The 17,592-nt window shown below is 62.5% G+C and overlaps 1 protein-coding gene across 1 annotated transcript; it reads right to left on the bottom strand.

Moving 5' to 3' along the window:
* Positions 1-7,678: 7,678 nt before the first annotated feature.
* Positions 7,679-15,825, bottom strand: ATP1B2 (ATPase Na+/K+ transporting subunit beta 2). The gene is made up of 7 exons (XM_074983081.1): positions 15,709-15,825; positions 11,827-11,955; positions 11,156-11,260; positions 10,076-10,281; positions 9,925-9,981; positions 8,757-8,855; positions 7,679-8,104 (listed from the first exon to the last, which is right to left on the bottom strand). Exons 1-7 carry the CDS (start codon positions 15,818-15,820, stop codon positions 7,940-7,942), a joined length of 873 nt encoding a protein of 290 aa, XP_074839182.1. The 5' UTR covers positions 15,821-15,825; the 3' UTR covers positions 7,679-7,939.
* Between the last annotated feature and the right edge of the window lie 1,767 nt (positions 15,826-17,592).

The raw sequence follows: 17,592 nt of genomic DNA, 5'->3' as shown, positions 1-17,592 counted from the left end.
CACCCGCCCTCACTGCCCTCCCAGCGCCGGGGAGAGAACCCAGGAGTCCTGGCTCCCGGCCCCTGCTCTAACCACCAGCCCCCACTGCCCTCCCAGCGCCGGGGAGAGAACCCAGGAGTCCTGGCTCCCGGCCCCTGCTCTAACCACCAGCCCCCACTGCCCTCCCAGCGCCGGGGACAGAACTCAGGAGTCCTGGCTCCTGCTCTAACCACCAGTCCCCACTGCCCTCCCAGCGCTGGGGAAAGAAGCCAGGAGTCCTGTGTGATGGAGTGGGGTGTGTGTGTGTGAGACTCAGGCTGGGTGTGCGTGAGAGGCATAGCAGCTAAGGATGACCCCTGGGCTGTACCCTAGGCTGGCAGGTCACACCTCTGCCCTGAGCACAGAGCAGGGAGGAGCCTAGCTGGGTTTCAATGGGAGGTGGCAGTTAGAAGCTGGGGGAGCGGGAGCTGGGGGGCAGCCAGCCTGGCGAGGGGGGGAAGCTACACCCCAGAGGGGCGCCCCTCGGGCTCCTCTCCCCAGGACGGATTGGAATGACTGTCTCCACCGCCTAATAAACGTCCCCTTCTCCCTGCTGGGTGAGTCACTCTCGCCTGCGGCCGGGGGCAGAGATTGGGGACCCCCGAGCCCCGTCACACCGATCCGTTCGACTTTGACGCAAACAAGACGAGTGGGCGTGTCGCATTCGAGCCAACGTCCTCGTGCAGTTCGGCCCGTGGGCTGAGCCTTGTGTCGGTTGGAGAGCCGGAAAAACTGCCGCGGTAGCTCGGCCTGGCCCCTGGGAGGACGTTCTCGTGCGAAGCAGACCCTGGGGCCAAAACCGGGGCGAGGAGGCCTCTGCGCTCGCACAGAGGCGCTTTTCACGACACAGCCACTGAGTTGGATGTGTGGACTCGATGCCAGATTTGTTGCGTCTACGCTGGGGGAGCCAAACGGCCGTCTAGGCACCTTTGGAGAAACCCTAAGGAGGGGTCCCAGGGCTGGACAGGAGCTCAGGAGATCACGGAGTCCAGCCCTACAATCATCTTGCGACCCCCCTGGCTGGCTCAGGGCTCCCTCCAACAGCCCAGCGCCGGGAAAATTGTGACTGAAATAGCGGAAATCGTGACATTTACCATCTTTTAAAACAATCCCACAACGATGAACGGGAGCTAAGCGGAGAACGCTAGATCGGGCAGGCACCTCAAGCGGTCATTGAGTCCCGGACCAAGCGCCGTCTGGACCATCCCTGACCCATGTCCATCTCTCCTGCTCTGAACTATCTCAAGCGCTGGAGATATCCGCAACCTCTCTAGGCGATTTATTCCAGTGTTTAACCCCCCTGACTGGGCCTGCTGTCCAACCGCAGCCTCCCGCGCTGCAGCTGAAGCCGATTGCTGAGGCCCAGGAGAAGCATTTTTCTCCCTCCTCCCGGTGCCGTCTTTGAAATTTCTCCACATCTTTACCAGACGCCGGATTTGTTGTCTTTCCACGGGGTGCGCCAGACCAGACGCCTTTTGAAAACCTCCATGGGAAGAGCCCAGGGCGGGAAGAGACCTCGGGAGGTCGTCGGGTCCGGCCCCCTGCCCAAAGCAGGACCGACCCGACTCCATCGTCCCAGCCAGGGCTTGGGCCAGCTCCGTCTCTAGGGCTGGAGATCCCACCGCTGCTCTGGGGAACCCGTCCCGGTGCCTCACCGCCCTCCTGGGGGGAGAGTTTTTTCCTCATCTCCGACCCCCACCTCCCCCACCCCGATGTGAGCCCATCGCTCCTCGTCCTGCCCCCCGGCACCCCCGAGAACAGCCTCCCCCCGGCCTCGTCAGAGCCCCTGCAGGGAGGTGAAGGCTGCCAGCAAACCCCCCCCCACCCCGCTCTTCTCTTCTGCCAACTCACCACGCCCCAGTCCCTCGGCCTCTCCTCGCCGGCCACCTGCTCCAGCCCCATTTTGGTTGCCCTCCGCCGGCCCCTCTCCAACGCCCCCACGTCCCTTCCGCACTGGGGGGGCCCAGAACCGGACACAACCCTCCAGCCGGGGCCTCCCCAGTGCCAACCGCTTCTCTAGTGCTGCTGGAAATGCTCCGCCTGACGCAGCCCCATGCGCTGGTCGCCTTCTCAGCTACAAGGCCCCACTGGTGGCTCCTCTCTGGCCTCTCCCCCACCGTGACCCCCAGGGCCTTTTCCGCCGCCCGGCTCCTTAGCCAGTCGGGCCCCAGCCAGTAACCGGGAGTGGGATTCTTCCGCCTGGAACTAACCCGCAGCTGTTTTCCCACCCCCCCGCGGTGGTACCTGCCTGGTGGTGCGTGGAAGAAAATTTAATCCACACGTGGGTGGTGGGGGGAAAAAAAAGCAGACACTTTTTTGAGGCGGGGGGGGGGGGAGGATCCGGTCTGTGGGCGGCAGAGCTAGGTCCCCGAGGAGGAGGGGGGGGGGGTGCAGAGTGGGGGGGGGGGGCTGTGGGGTGGATCCCCCCAGACCCACCTTGTTCGAGGTGGCTGCCATTCGCCGATCTGCCACAGGGGGGCAGCACTAACCCCCCTATTCATTCAGAGCCAAGGGACGTTTCTCTGAATGGGGTGCTGCTGACAACCCCCCTCCCCCCCCCCCCACTCAGGACAGCCGCCGCCCTGCAAGAGGGGACCCCCCCCCCCAGTCTGGGGGGGGGAGGGGTACTTGCTCAAGTGGGTGGGGGAGGGCTGGGAGAAGCAGGGGTGAGCCCCATCTGATACCCTGGGTTCTCTCCCCGGCGCTGGGAGGGCAGTGGGGGCTGGTGGGTAGAGCAGGGGGGCCGGGAGCCAGGACTCCTAGGTTCTCTCCCCGGCGCTGGGAGGGCAGGTGGTTAGCGCTAGGAGCCGGACTCCTGGGTTCTCTGTTTGGGAGGCTGAGGCCAGGGAAGGGCACACCCCCAACAACAGGCACACCGCACCCCCCCGCCATCTGCAGGCCCAGTTGTAATGAAGTTCTCTCTGAGGGGGCGCAGGAATAGCCTGCCCCCCCCCCCCCCACTCCCCCCACTGGCCATGGCACAGGCTGAATGGGGCGATGGAGCTGCTCAGCCAGCTGGCCTGAGCCGTGGCGCTTTGCAGGGCCGGTGGGGGCAGGAGGAGGAATGAATGAGCCAAGCCCCCCCCCCCCCCCCCCGCAGACACACCACCCTGCGCCTGCCAAGGCTGCTTCGGTGCCAGCTGGAAATTTCCTCCATCCCCTTCCACTGACCTTCACGGGGATCCCACTGCTGCCACCAGATGGCGCAGAGATAAGTCGGGGGGGGGGGAAACCCAGGAGTCCTGGCTCCCAGCCCCCTCCCCCACCAGGTGGAATGGGAGGACAAGGGTGTGGTTGTCCACGGGGTGGGGGCGGGCACAGAAATTTCCCCTCTCTCCCCCCCGCCCCCCAGCTTATCCCCTTCCCCCAGGAAATCCCCTAAGCCTCTGGGCTTTTCTCCTGTCCTGTCCTTGCAGGGCTTTAAGCCTTGCTGGCCTGGGCTAACCTCCCCCAACAAGGGCTGGGGGGGTATGAGCCAAGGGTGGGGGTAGATTTGCCCCCCCCCCACTGATGAGCTGGGCTCTGTGCCCCCCCCCCCCACCCGCAGGACAGAACATTCTGTCCCCCTCATCCTCGCCTCTGTGCAGGGGGGGAGCCGCCTTGCGGTTGTGTAGCTGTGGGAGTGTGTTGCCTGTGTGCATTGTTGCTGTGTGTGTGTGTGTGTTGTTTGCATTGAGGTGTTCCTTTGTGCGCATGGTGGTTGTGTTGCTGTGGGAGGGTGTTCCATGGGTGATGGTGGCATTGTGGTTGTGTTGTGTGGGTCTCGGTTGTATTGCGGGGGGTGGGTATATTGTGTGCACTTTGGTTGTGTTGCTCTGGGGGCGTGAATGCCCTGTGGTTGTGGTTGTGGTGGGGGGGGGGAGGGTGCGTCCTGGTGCCTTGTGGTTGTGCTACTGTGCGCGTGTTGGGCATTGTGGTTGTGTTGCTCTGAGGGTGTTCTGTACATTGTGGTTGTGTCGGTTGAGCCGGCCTTGGCGTTCTGCAGCTGTGTATGTGTGTTTTTGGCAGGTGCATGGTGGCTGTGTTGCGCTTGGTGTGCAGTGTTGTGTGTGCATTCTGGTTGTGGTGCTGGGTGTCGCCAGGACTCCTGGGTTCTCCCCCACCCCCCAGCTCTGGGAGGGTAGTGGGGGGGCAGAGCTGACCTGGGGGGGGCAGCTGGGCCGTGAGCCAGGGCCTGTCCCTGAACTGCCAGGGGCACATGAGGCCACCTGTCCCTTCTGGTGGCAGCTGGAACAATGGGGCAGCAGGCCCCCCGAGTTGCCTGCGTGGACACTCCCCCCAGCTGCTCCCCCTCCCAGGCCCCTGCTCTGACCACCAGCCCCCACTGCCCTCCCAGCGCCGGGGAGAGAACCCAGGAGTCCTGGCTCCCACCCCTGCTCTAACCACCAGCCCCCACTGCCCTCCCAGCGCCAGGGAGAACCCAGGAGTCCTGGCTCCCGGCCCCCTGCTCTAACCACCAGCCCCCACTGCCCTCCCAGCACCGGGGAGAGAACCCAGGAGTCCTGGCTCCCACCCCCTGCTCTATCCACCAGCCCCCACTGCCCTCCCAGCACCGGGGAGAGAACCCAGGAGTCCTGGCTCCCACCCCTGCTCTAACCACCAGCCCCCACTGCCCTCCCAGCACCGGGGAGAGAACCCAGGAGTCCTGGCTCCCGGCCCCTGCTCTACCCACCAGCCCCCACTGCCCTCCCAGCGCCGGGGAGAGAACCCAGGAGTCCTGGCTCCCGGCCCCTGCTCTACCCACCAGCCCCCACTGCCCTCCCAGCGCCGGGGAGAGAACCCAGGAGTCCTGGCTCCCGGCCCCCTGCTCTAACCACCAGCCCCCACTGCCCTCCCAGTGCCAGGGAGAGAACCCAGGAGTCCTGGCTCCCACCCTGCCCCCACCCGTGCAAATAAATCAAGCAGAGAGTTCCCATCCCTAGCGTTTAAAGACAGGGGGGTGTTTTTATTTCTCCTCTGTGACCGTCGCGCTGATACAGGCAATTAAATAATTCCAGCAATTAAAACCAAATCAGCTTCCAACTTTTTAAAAAAAAAAAAAGAAGAAGAAGAAACCAAAAAAACAGGGTTAAAAAGCAAAAAGTTCGTTATTTCATTCATCGAACGACGCAAACAGCAGCCGGGGTGGGGGGATGAAATTATCGTTAAACTCCCGATTTCCAGTGCCAAAGACCTGGGAATTCCCCCCCACCCCTTAGAAAACCGGCCGGGGGTTTACGCGCACAGCCCGGAGGGACCAGGAGCAGGCGGGGGGGGTGGGGGTTTAAGGTCGGCAAGCCGCCGTTTGGGGGGCAGAGTTAAGGGTAAAATGGCTGGTTCCAGGCCATGGCTGATGTCAGGGGGCTACGCCGCTGGCCAGGCTAAAACCAGGCGAGGAAGAGGAGGGGAGAACCTAAGGGGGGATGGGATGGGGGGGGGGTCACGTGGGCAGGCGCAGGGCTAAAACGCCCAATATGGCGGCCTAGAGGAGGTAGGCCATGAATCCAAGATGGCTGCCGTTCCACAGGCAAGCCGGTCGCCACGGAAGCCAGGAATCCAATATGGCCACCAAGGTTGAAGAGCAAAATGGGTGCCGGCCCCCCTCCCCCAGCCAAACGGCCGCCACGGCCTGGATGGATGGATGAGCCTGGCCGTGTCGTCGGATGGCCCACGGCCTACATGCCCAACAGCGGCCATGTTGGCTGTGGCACCGCGGCTATTTTGATTCCCAGGTGACGTGGCCAACGGCGGCCATGTGGGCCATGGAATGCCGGCCATTTTTACTCCCAACCTAGATGTCCAAGGTGGCCATGTTGGCTGTGGAATGCCGGCCATTTTGATTCCCAGTCACCATGGTCAACGGTGGCTACGTTGGCTGTGGAATGCCAGCCATTTTGATTCCCAACCTAGATGTCCAAGGTGGCCATGTTGGCTGTGGAATGCCGGCCATTTTGATTCCCAACCTAGACATCCAAGGTGACCATGTTGGCTGTGGAATGCCGGCCATTTTGATTCCCAGTCACCATGGTCAACGGTGGCCACGTTGGCTGTGGAATGCCGGCCATTTTGATTCCCAGTCACCATGGTCAATGGTGGCTACGTTGGCTGTGGAATGCCGGCCATTTTGATTCCCAGTCACCATGGTCAATGGTGGCTACGTTGGCTGTGGAATGCCGGCCATTTTGATTCCCAACCTAGACGTCCAAGGTGACCATGTGGGCTGTGGAATGCCGGCCATTTTGATTCCCAGTCACCATGGTCAACGGCGGCCACGTTGGCTGTGGAATGCCGGCCATTTTGATTCCCAGTCACCATGGTCAATGGTGGCTACGTTGGCTGTGGAATGCCGGCCATTTTGATTCCCAACCTAGACGTCCAAGGTGACCATGTGGGCTGTGGAATGCCGGCCATTTTGATTCCCAGTCACCATGGTCAACGGCGGCCACGTTGGCTGTGGAATGCCGGCCATTTTGATTCCCAGTCACCATGGTCAACGGTGGCTACGTTGGCTGTGGAATGCCGGCCATTTTGATTCCCAACCTAGACATCCAAGGTGGCCATGTTGGCTGTGGAATGCCGGCCATTTTGATTCCCAGTCACCATGGTCAATGGTGGCTACGTTGGCTGTGGAATGCCGGCCATTTTGATTCCCAACCTAGACATCCAAGGTGACCATGTTGGCTGTGGAATGCCGGCCATTTTGATTCCCAGTCACCATGGTCAACGGTGGCCACGTTGGCTGTGGAATGCCGGCCATTTTGATTCCCAGTCACCATGGTCAACGGTGGCCACGTTGGCTGTGGAATACCGGCCATTTTGATTCCCAACCTAGACGTCCAAGGTGACCATGTGGGCTGTGGAATGCCGGCCATTTTGATTCCCAGTCACCATGGTCAACGGCGGCCACGTTGGCTGTGGAATGCCGGCCATTTTGATTCCCAGTCACCATGGTCAACGGTGGCTACGTTGGCTGTGGAATGCCGGCCATTTTGATTCCCAACCTAGACGTCCAAGGTGACCAAGTGGGCTGTGGAATGCCGGCCATTTTGATTCCCAGTCACCATGGTCAACGGCGGCCACGTTGGCTGTGGAATACCGGCCATTTTGATTCCCAGTCACCATGGTCAACGGTGGCTACGTTGGCTGTGGAATGCCGGCCATTTTGATTCCCAGTCACAATGGTCAACGGCCACCATGTTGGCTGTGGAATGCCGGCCATTTTGATTCCCAGTCACAATGGTCAACGGCCGCCATGTTGGCTGTTGGATGACGGCCATTTTGATTCCCAGTCACCGGCGGCCATGTTGGCTGTGGAATGCTGGCCATTTTGATTCCCAGTCACCATGGTCAACAGCCACCTGCTCAAGGGAAAATCACCCAGTCTACATGAGGGGTTGCAAGGTTGGCAGAGGGAAAACGGGGGGCTGGGGCAGGAAAAACCGAGGCCTTGGCCGTACCTTCATTTTTAATATATATATAAATATAAAAAATATCTATATACATTTATTATTATTATTTATTATTATTATTATATTAGGAAACACCTGCATGGGGCTTTGGGGGGGGGTGGGAGGAGGGGGCCCCAGGCTCAGAGGGGCCCCCCCAAAAGGGGAGGGGCATTAGAAGAGATGGAGTGAAACCACGGTGTGCTGGGCCAGAGTCGGGGGACGTTGGGGGGAGGGGTCACTAAAATGGCTGCCACCCACCAGGTTAGTCATCCTAGTTGCAAAACCGGGGTTCTCAAAAGCAGCCCCCCCCCCCAAATAATCCCCGAGGATCCCCTCCCCCAACCAATAGGCTCTGCCTCCTCCATCAAGCCCTGCCCACAATGCACCGGAGGCGGAACCCCAGGCACCCACAGAACCAGGCTCCTCCACCAGGGGGCCTTGCCTGCTGGGGGGGCCCCCCTCGGGAGAGGCCGGGGGAGGGGAAGCGGGGGGGATCAGTCCCTGTTGACCCGGATTTTGAAGGCCACCCGCCCGGCAAACTTGTCCCGCGCGTTGGTGGTCTCGATATTGGCGGCGTTGATCCTGCACTCGACGTTGTGGTCCATGTTGGCCTCCGGGTTCCGAAACTTCACCGCTACGATGGGCTGGGTGTAGTTCACCTGGGGGGGCAGGGGGGGAAATGAAAGGATGGGACCCAGGAGTCCGGGCTGCCAGCCCCCACTGCCCTCCCAGGGGCAGGGAGAACCCACGAGTCCTGGCTCCCCTCCCTTGCTCTAACCACCAGCCCCCACTGCCCTCCCAGCGCCAGGGAGAGAACCCAGGAGTCCTGGCTCCCCTCCCCTACTCTAACCACCAGCCCCCACTGCCCTCCCAGCGCCGGGGAGAGAACCCAGGAGTCCTGGCTCCCACCCCCTGCTCTAACCACCAGCCCCCACTGCCCTCCCAGCGCCGGGGAGAGAACCCAGGAGTCCTGGCTCCACTCCCCTACTCTAACCACCAGCCCCCACTGCCCTCCCAGCGCCGCGGAGAGAACCCAGGAGTCCTGGCTCCCAGCCCCTGCTCTAACCACCAGCCCCCACTGCCCTCCCAGCGCCGGGGAGAGAACCCAGGAGTCCTGGCTCCACACCCCTGCTCTAACCACCAGCCCCCACTGCCCTCCCAGTGCCAGGGAGAGAACCCAGGAGTCCTGGCTCCCAGCCCCTGCTCTAACCACCAGCCCCCACTGCCCTCCCAGTGCCGGGGAGAGAACCCAGGAGTCCTGGCTCCCAGCCCCCGCCAGCAGAGATCAGAGCCCCCCAAAATCAGACTTACATGAACTTTCTTGCCGTAGTAAGGGAAGTACATCAGGTCAATATGGCCACCAGGGGGGTACATATCCATCTCCCCCAGTTTCTGGGCATCCTTCTCATCCTGAGGGGAGCATGGGGGGGAAGCATTAGGGGTTACCCAGCCCCCCAAGCCTGGCCCCCTTCCCCCCCCCGCCTCAGCCACCCCTCCCCCTTCCCTGCCGACCATAGAGGGCCCCCCCACTGCATCTTCCCCCCCCCCATTTCCTGTCCTTACTGTCTGCTGAATCTCGGGGTTCCGCTGCCGGCAGCCAGAGGAGAGATGAGATCAGTGAACACAGGACGGGCAAGGAGGGGGCACTGCTGGGGGAGATCGGGGTGCTGGCAATTTTGGGGGGGGCACAAAAACTGGGGTGCCCTTGAGAATGAGCCAAAATTGGGGTGCAGTTTTGGGGGACCAATTATGCCACTGCCTGCTCTAGGGGGGAGCTCGGGGTGCAGGGTTTTCAGGTGTCTGAAACTGGGGTACGCTTTGGAATGAATTAAAATTGGGGTGCAGTTTTGAGGGGATCAGCTAAGCCACTTACAGGTCTGGCTGGGAGCTCACGGGTGCAGGGAATTTGGCAGCCTCTAGAATTGGGGTACACTTGGAACAATCCAAAATTGGGGTGCAGGTTTTTTTTGGGGGGGGATCAGTTATGCAACTGACTGCTTAGGGGTGCACGGACTTTAAGGGTTCTAAAACTGGGGTGCACTTGGGAATGAGCCAAAGTTGGGGTGCAGTTCTGGGAGGCCAGTTCCGCCACTGACTGCTGTGGGGGGAGCTCAGGGGGTGCAGGGAATTTGGGGGTTCTAAAACTGAGGTGCATTCAGAAGAAGCTAAGATTGGGGTGCAGGTTTGCGGGGGGCGTCTAAGCCACTTACTGCTTCTAAGGGGAATTTGGGTGGCAGCCGGAATTCAGCCCCCGGCTCCCCCACTTCCTACAGGATGGGGGGATTTGCTAGAAGCCGGGGAAGGGGGTAGCTATTTGGGGGTCCCCCTATCCCTCCACTGGCCCAGCATATCCCTTACCACCTCGAATTTGGATATAGGCCTCTGCAGGCAGGAGCAGATGGAGAGAGATGAAAAGATGAGTCAAAGGAGGGAAAGGGGGGTGCGGGAGATATTGGGGTGCACCGGGGGGCGGGCTCACCGTGGCAGCACAGGTGACATTCATGGTCTGATTAGCTCCTGCAAGGAAGTTGATGATCTGGAAGGAGGAAGAATCGGGGGGTCAGCCTGGTCGAAGGGGGGACCCCCCAATTTCCAGGTCCTGCCCAGCCCCCCAAAACCCGGCCGCCTACCCGGTTCATCTTGATGAGTACACAGGGGCTTCCGTTGGCATAGCCGTACTGGGAGGAGTCGTTGATGCCGTTGCAGGCCCCCAGCAGGGTGCGGTTGAACTGGCAGGCTCGTTTGGGGTAATTAAGCACCCCGTTATCCGGCTGCTCATTGTAACGGCCCGGCTGGCAGGCAACGTTGGTGGCCGCCTGGATGGAGTCATTGTAGGCTGTGTGGGAGGGAAGGGGGCTTATTAGCGCTAACAAGCCTGGCCCGGTTGCCGGAAATCCTGAGGCAGGGAGTTCCGCAGGTGACCCCGAGGCTGGATGTGCGTTGCAGGCCCCTCCGACGGCCACCGGGAACAGTGGCCGTCCCTTTCCCGCGCCCAGCCTCTGTCCCTGCCGGGGCAGCTGGATCTGGGGGATGGAGGCGGTTGGCGGGGGGCAGACAACGTCCTGGGAGTCCTCCATGGGGCGGGGGAGGGCCTAAATCAATGACCAAAGGCCCCCCAAGCCTGGCTCTCCCCCTTTCTTCCTGTTGCCCCTGCAAATCTGCTCCACTGCCTGCCCGTGTCCCCTGAGATCCCCCCATGTTCCCTGCACCCCCAAATCTGCTCCACCACCTCCCTGTGCCCCAAGATCCCCCCCATGTCCCCTGCACCCCAAATCTGCTCCACTGCCTCCCCATTTCCCCGAGATCCCCCTCATGTTCCCTGCACTCCAAGTGTTCTCCACCACCTCCCCATGTCCCCTGAAATCCCCCATGTTCCCTGCACCCCCAAATCTCCTCTGCTACCTCCCTGTGCCTCAAGATCCCTCCATGTCCGCTGCACCCCCAAATCTGCTCCACCACCTCCCCATGTCCCCTGAAATCCCCCGTGTTCCCTGCACCCCCAAATCTCCTCTGCTACCTCCCTGTGCCTCAAGATCCCTCCATGTCCGCTGCACCCCCAAATCTGCTCCACCACCTCCCCATGTCCCGAGATCCCCCATGTTCCCTGCACCCCCAAATCTGCTCCACCCTTTCCCTGTGCCCCTACCCTGCGCCCCATCTCCTGGCCAGGTTGTGGGGCCCGGAGGGATTTCAAGCCCCCCCCAACTCACGCTCCAAGAAGTCGTTGAGCATCGTGACGTAAAGGACCCAGGTGTCTCTGTTGCTCACGTTGAACGTCACGTCCAGGGCCTCCGTCTTTGGGCGGATCATCATTCCTGGGGGAGGAAAGGGGAGAACATTGGGGACCCCCCCCTCTGCTTTGTGAGGCACAATTCCAGCCCTCCCAGCCCTTCCCCAAACCACACCAAGGCAGCCGGGTGCGTGCGGTGGGAGGTGTGCATGCAAAAGTGTGCAAACAGGGCTGCCTTGCATGCGTGCGAGCAGCGAGGCCTCGTGCGCGCCCGCGTGCGAGCAGCGAGGCCTCGTGCGTGAGCAAATGGAGGCCTCACACATGCACAAGTGCGAACAGGGCTTTCCCCCTTGTGTGAGAAGAGGCAACCCTCCCAGGATGGCTCGAGCAAGGGGCCATGGGAAAGGAGCCCAGAGCGGAGCTGGCGTGCAACAGGACGGGGTGGGTGTGTGATGGTGCGGCTCTCGCACAGGGGCACGTCCAAAGGGGGGGGCACACCCGTTTCCACAAGGGGACGTACGAGTCGGGGCAGGTGTAGGAAAAGACCCCTGGGCAGAGGTGGCGGGGGAGTGGGCGTGCGACAGGCGTGCGACGGGCGTGCGATGGGCGTGCTGCCCCCTCCCCCACGCTCCCCCTCCCCCGTGGCCTTACCGGGCACAGAGAGGCGGTCCTGGTATTTGGGGACATAGGGGTCGACGGTCTGCAGCATAACCCACATGGTGAGCGTGAAAAGTGCCGTGAGAAAGCCGTAGAACACCAGGTAGAACAACAAAATCAGCCCTGGAAGCGCCGGGGGGAGAGAAATGGGGGGAGGGTAAAGCACAGCCCAGATGGGGGGAGCCCTCATGTGCCCCCCAAACCCTGCTCCCCTGCCTCATTCCTGGCTCCCAGCCCTAACCACCAGCCCCCACTGCCCTCCCAGCGCTGGAGAGAGAACCCAGGAGTCCTGGCTCCCACCCCCTGCTCTAACCACCAGCCCCCACTGCCCTCCCAGCGCCCAGGAGAGAACCCAGGAGTCCTGGCTCCCGGCCCCCCTGCTCTAACCACCAGCCCCCACTGCCCTCCCAGCGCCCAGGAGAGAACCCAGGAGTCCTGGCTCCCGGCCCCCCTGCTCTAACCACCAGCCCCCACTGCCCTCCCAGCGCCCAGGAGAGAACCCAGGAGTCCTGGCTCCCGGCCCCCCTGCTCTAACCACCAGCCCCCACTGCCCTCCCAGCGCCCAGGAGAGAACCCAGGAGTCCTTGCTCCCACCCCTGCTCTAACCACCAGCCCCCACTGCCCTCCCAGCGCCCAGGAGAGAACCCAGGAGTCCTGGCTCCCGGCCCCCCTGCTCTAACCACCAGCCCCCACTGCCCTCCCAGCGCCCAGGAGAGAACCCAGGAGTCCTGGCTCCCACCCCCTGCTCTAACCACCAGCCCCCACTGCCCTCCCAGCACCAGGTGTATCCAGGGCTACCAGCGGCGGGGGGCGGCGCAGACATATCCCCTAGCTCAGTAGTAACCTTAGTGTAAACATAAGGGTGGGTGATGATCAGCCTTCTGCTCCCCAGCTACTTCCTGGTATACACCTGGAGTAACTCCAGCGTAAACTAAAGAGTACAGTGATCAGCCCTTCTATTCCCCCCGTTACTCCCTGATGTAAATCTGTATTAGCTCCAGTGTAAGCCTAAAGGGAGACGCACTCAACCCCTCTGCACACTGGTGCCAATTCAGAGTAATCCTGGTGTAAACTTACAGGGGAGAGAGATTAGCTCTGTGCTCCGCAGGAGCAAATCCAGTGTGAGAAAACAGAGTAGTTCTAGTCTGGTGTAAGCCTGGTGTAACCCCAGTGTAAACCTGGTGTAACCCCAGTGTAAACATAATGTAAAAGGTGACTGAGCCTTCTGCTGCTTCCCAAAGTAAATCCTAAATAACCCAGAAGCAAACATAACATTGGGGGCACCCTAGACTTGCCCTCAGGTACTCACAGTGTAATTCCATACTAAACCCTGTGTAAATATACCACTGTCTGCACAATACCTGCCTCCTTTTCCTGTACCTAAGCCCAGCTTCCCCCCCATAGTACCAGTGTGGAAGCAATAGTCCTCTGAACTACCAGAGGAGTAAGCCTGTAGTGACCCTCGTGCAAATCAAGAGGTGACTGAGACAAAAGAGTAGCACCCTTTACTCAGAGGTGTAAGTCCAGAGTAGGCAGTGTGACACCAAAAGGATCGGAGTGCGACCCACTGCTCACTGGCTTCTCCTGGTGTAAATCCAGAGTAGGCAGTGTGACTCCAAAGGGATTGGAGTTCGACCCCACTGCTCACTGGCTACTCCTGGGTGTAAATCCAGGTAGGCAGTGTGACAACAAATGGATCGGAGTGTGACCCACTGCTCCCTGGCTACTCCTGGGTGTAAATCCAGAGTAGGCAGTGTGACTCCAAATGGATGGGAGTTTGACCCCACTGCTCACTGGCTACTCCTGGGTGTAAATCCAGAGTAGGCAGAGTGACACCAAATGGATTGGAGTGCTACCCACTGCTCACTGGCTACTCCTGGGTGTAAATTCAGAGTAGGCAGTGTGACACCAAATGGATGGGAGTGGGACCCACTGCTCACTGGCTACTTCTGGGTGTAAATCCAGAGTAGGCAGAGTGACACCAAATGGATGGGAGTGGGACCCACTGCTCACTGGCTACTTCTGGGTGTAAATCCAGAGTAGGCAGTGTGACACCAAACGGATCGGAGTGGGACCCACTGCTCACTGGCTACTCCCGGGTGTAAACCTGGAGGAAACCCAAATGCAGTCAAGGCTAACCCTGCCTAGGGTAGATCCCGCTAGCATGCTAACTCCAGCCCTGCTGGGGAAGACAGGAAGCTGGAAGGGGGCCCCCCATCCTCCCACCAGCCCCACATAACAACCCCCAACCTCTCAAAGGCGAGAGACTAGGACCAGTGGGGGTGCAGGGCTTGGGCCTGGCTGTCATTCTGGGAAAGGGCTCCCCCACAGCCCCCAACTCCTTTACCTGCCCCCCACAGCCCCCACTCAGCACCCCACCTGCCCCAACACTTTCACCTGCCCCACAGCCCCACCCAGCCCCCACAACTTCACCTGCCCCCACAGCCCCCCACTACTTCACCTGCCCCCAACTCCTTCATCTACCCCTAAAACCCTAAATCAGCCCCACACCTGCTCCTCACAGCCTCCATCCAGCCCCCCACCTGTTCCCCACCCTCCTGTCCCCCCACAGCTCCCCCGATCTCTCCCACCGCCCCCCTGCCAGGCCACAGCAATGCAAAAACAGCCATGCTGCACCCCCCGCCCCCCCAAAGCGAGCTGGGAACCCAGGGTGTCTCCCCCCAAATGCCACCACCAACGGGTTCTCCCCTCGCCTGCTGCTGTAGCAAAGTGGGGCGGTGGGGGGCGGGGTTGGCCAGGCGCAGTGAATGTAAACCGGGATTAAGAGCAAATCCCCAGCGCCCCCACAAAACAATCCAGCCAGCGGGGGGAGGAGCAGCTGGGGGGGTCCCCCAAACCCCAGCATCCCCCATCTTTGCTGGGGTGCGGGGGCTGCTACGGGGGGTGCATACTGGGGGGCTGTCTTGGGGGGGTACAGCCCAATGGGGGGCTGCTCCCAGATGAGGGGGCGAGCCTAGATTTCCCACTCACACCTCCTTACAAAAAGACGACCCCCGGCCCCCTCGGCATGGGGGGGAGCTGTGGTGACAGATGGGGGGTGGGTAAAGCCACAAACCCGGGCTGACCTAGTTTCTAGCTGCAGTGCTGAGAAAAGGGGGGGAGTCGGAGAGACGGGGGTTACCCGCCCCCCCACAGATCGCCCCGTGCCCCCCGCCTCTTCTCGCCCCCCCGATCAGAGGCCCCGCCCCCCCTTTTCTGCCCCCCCCCACAGACACCCCATCACCGCCTCCCAGGCCTCCTTGGGGGAGTATCCAGCCGGGAACACCCCCTCTTTAAGGAACTGTCCAACCCCCGCCCCCGGAAACCCCACTGCGGGGGACCTCTGGTTGCCTGTGATCATTTCCCCCCAAAGCACCCCCAAAGGGGCAGCATTTTTGGGGGAGCTGGGATCATAGTCCCCACCCCTACAACCCCCCCCATGTACACCCCACTTTCGACAGGGATCTGGGTCCCTGTGCTGCCCATCCCCGCCACATCTGTCACCCCCAGGGCCCCCCTTTCCTCTCCTTGTCGCCCCCCCCCCAAATTCCTGCTTCTCACTCCCCAGTTACGTCCCCTAGACGCCCCGAGAGCGGGTTGCAGAGGGTTAAGCGACCCCCCAGCCCTGTTTACCCCGAAGCTCCCCTGATGGGGACACCCTGCTGTGACCCCCCCATCCCTGCCCCCTTGTAAGGGCTGCCTCAGTTTCCCCTCCCGCAGCTCGTTCCTCCGGCCCCCCCTTTAGCTGCTAGCGACACCCCAATCCCCCCCAGCCCCCCACCTTTTAAGCGCTCTGCTAGTGACACCCCGACAGAAGCCCGCGCCCCCCCACGCTCTGCCCCACAGCCGGCCCCCCCCCGACTCCCCGCCACGTACCCCAGCTGGTGCCGGTGCGCCCCATGAATTGGTGGGTTCGGGGGTTCCAGATAAACTCCTTCCACTCCGCCATCACCTGCCCGCAGGGCTTCTTTTCCTTCTCCTCCGCCATGGGGCGGGCTGCTGGGGGGCCGGAGCCTGGAGCCCTTCCTGGGGCGCTGGGGGGCTGCAGAAGTGGGGCGCTGGGGGGGGCTGGAGCCCGGATCCCCTCCTGGGGGGCTGCAGAAGTGGGGCGCTGGGGGGCTGGAGCCTGGATCCCCTCCTGGGGCGCTGGGGGGGGCTGAAGGCCGGATCCCCTCTTGGGGGGCTGCAGAAGTGGGGCGCTGGGGGGCTGGAGCCCGGATCCCCTCCTGGGGGGGGGCTGCAGAAGTGGGGCGCTGGGGGGCTGGAGCCTGGATCCCCTCCTGGGGCGCTGGAGGCCGGATCCCCTCTTGGGGGGCCGCGGCAGGGGCTGGGGGACCGGGGGGGCCGCTGACACTGCGGCGAGTCAGATGCCGGGTCCGCAGCGAGTGAAGGCGGCGCGGGGCTGCGGGGGGTCTATTTATAGCGCCTCGGCCCCGCCCCCTTCATGCATATGCAAATGAGCGCTCCCGCGGTTGGCGGCGGGCGGCCGCTCATTCAGGTTTTGCGGGCCGGCCTGGGGCGGGGCTTAAAGTGGGGCAGGGGGGGGGGGAGGGGAGGGGAGGGAGTCTCCGCTCCCCGCCCCCCCCGTGGGGAAACGGGCTGGGGGGGCGCGTAGTGGGGGGCTGGGGGCAGGGAACAGGCGGGGGACAGACAGATGGGAGGGTGGCTGGGGGACAGACAGACAGCGGGGGGGTCTGGGGACAGACAGATGGACAGAGGGACAGCTGGGGACAGACAGGCAAACAGACGGGTGGTGGCTGGGGTCGGACAGACAGAGGGGGGCTGGGGACAGACAGACAGATGTGGGGGCTCGGGACAGACAGACAGACTGGACGGCCGGAGGGGGGGCTACGGACAGACAGACTGGACGGACGGGTGGCTGGGGACAGACAGACGGACGGACGGAGAGGGGGCTACGGACAGACAGACTGGACGGACGGGTGGCTGGGGACAGACAGATGACGGACGGACGGACGCTGGGGACAGACTGACAGACTGGATGGACGGACAGAGGGGGGCTAGGACAGACAGACAGACAGACAGGTGGCTGGGGACAGACAGACGGGGGGGCTGGACGGACGGAGGGGGGCTAGGGACAGACAGACAGACAGACGGACAGACAGGTGGCTGGGGACAGACAGACGGGGGGCTGGGACAGACAGACAGACAGGTGGCTGGGGACAGACAGACGGGGGGGCTGGACGGACGGAGGGGGGCTAGGGACAGACAGACTGGACGGACGGGTGGCTGGGGACAGACAGATGGACAGACGGACGGACGGACGCTGGGGACAGACAGACAGACAGACGGACAGACAGGTGGCTGGGGACAGACAGACGGGGGGGCTGGGACAGGCTGGACGGGCGGAGGGTGGCTGGGGACAGACAGACGGGGGGCTGGACGGACGGAGGGTGGCTGGGGACAGACAGGAGGGGGCTCCGAATGCAGGGCAGACTCTGGCCTGGGGGAGCTCCTCCGAGACCCCCCCCAGCGCAGCCTATGGGGCAGAGCCCTCCCCCCGCCCCCAGAGCCCCGGCCGTCCCCAGCTCTGCCCTTGAGGCCCGGCTCCGGGCCAGCCGCTAACGAGCAGGCGGCGACAGATGCTCCTGATAACATCTGGGGCTGGGCCGTGGGGCACGTCCGCCCCGAAGGGCATCGCCTTGGGTGGGGACCACGAAGCAGGACGGGCCCCCTGGACAGGGGAAACCCTGAGCTGGACCTCAGTGGGTCAGAGCTAGGAATTGGGTCCCTGCCCCACAG

This window comes from Carettochelys insculpta, chromosome 34 (assembly GCF_033958435.1).
Source record: "Carettochelys insculpta isolate YL-2023 chromosome 34, ASM3395843v1, whole genome shotgun sequence".
Taxonomy (NCBI): Eukaryota; Metazoa; Chordata; order Testudines; family Carettochelyidae; genus Carettochelys; species Carettochelys insculpta.
Note: the sequence above shows the minus strand (reverse complement) of the source record. Positions and strands in the feature narration are given on the sequence as shown.

Bases quoted from the DNA above. Each gene is read 5' to 3' on its own strand.
- ATP1B2 (XM_074983081.1), bottom strand. From the start codon at position 15,820: ATGGCGGAGGAGAAGGAAAAGAAGCCCTGCGGGCAGGTGATGGCGGAG. The intron at 10,282-11,155 runs GTGAGTTGGGGG...CCTCCCACACAG, and splicing joins GCTCAACGACTTCTTGGAGC to CCTACAATGACTCCATCCAG. The intron at 9,982-10,075 runs GTAGGCGGCCGG...TCCTCCTTCCAG, and splicing joins TACTCATCAAGATGAACCGG to ATCATCAACTTCCTTGCAGG.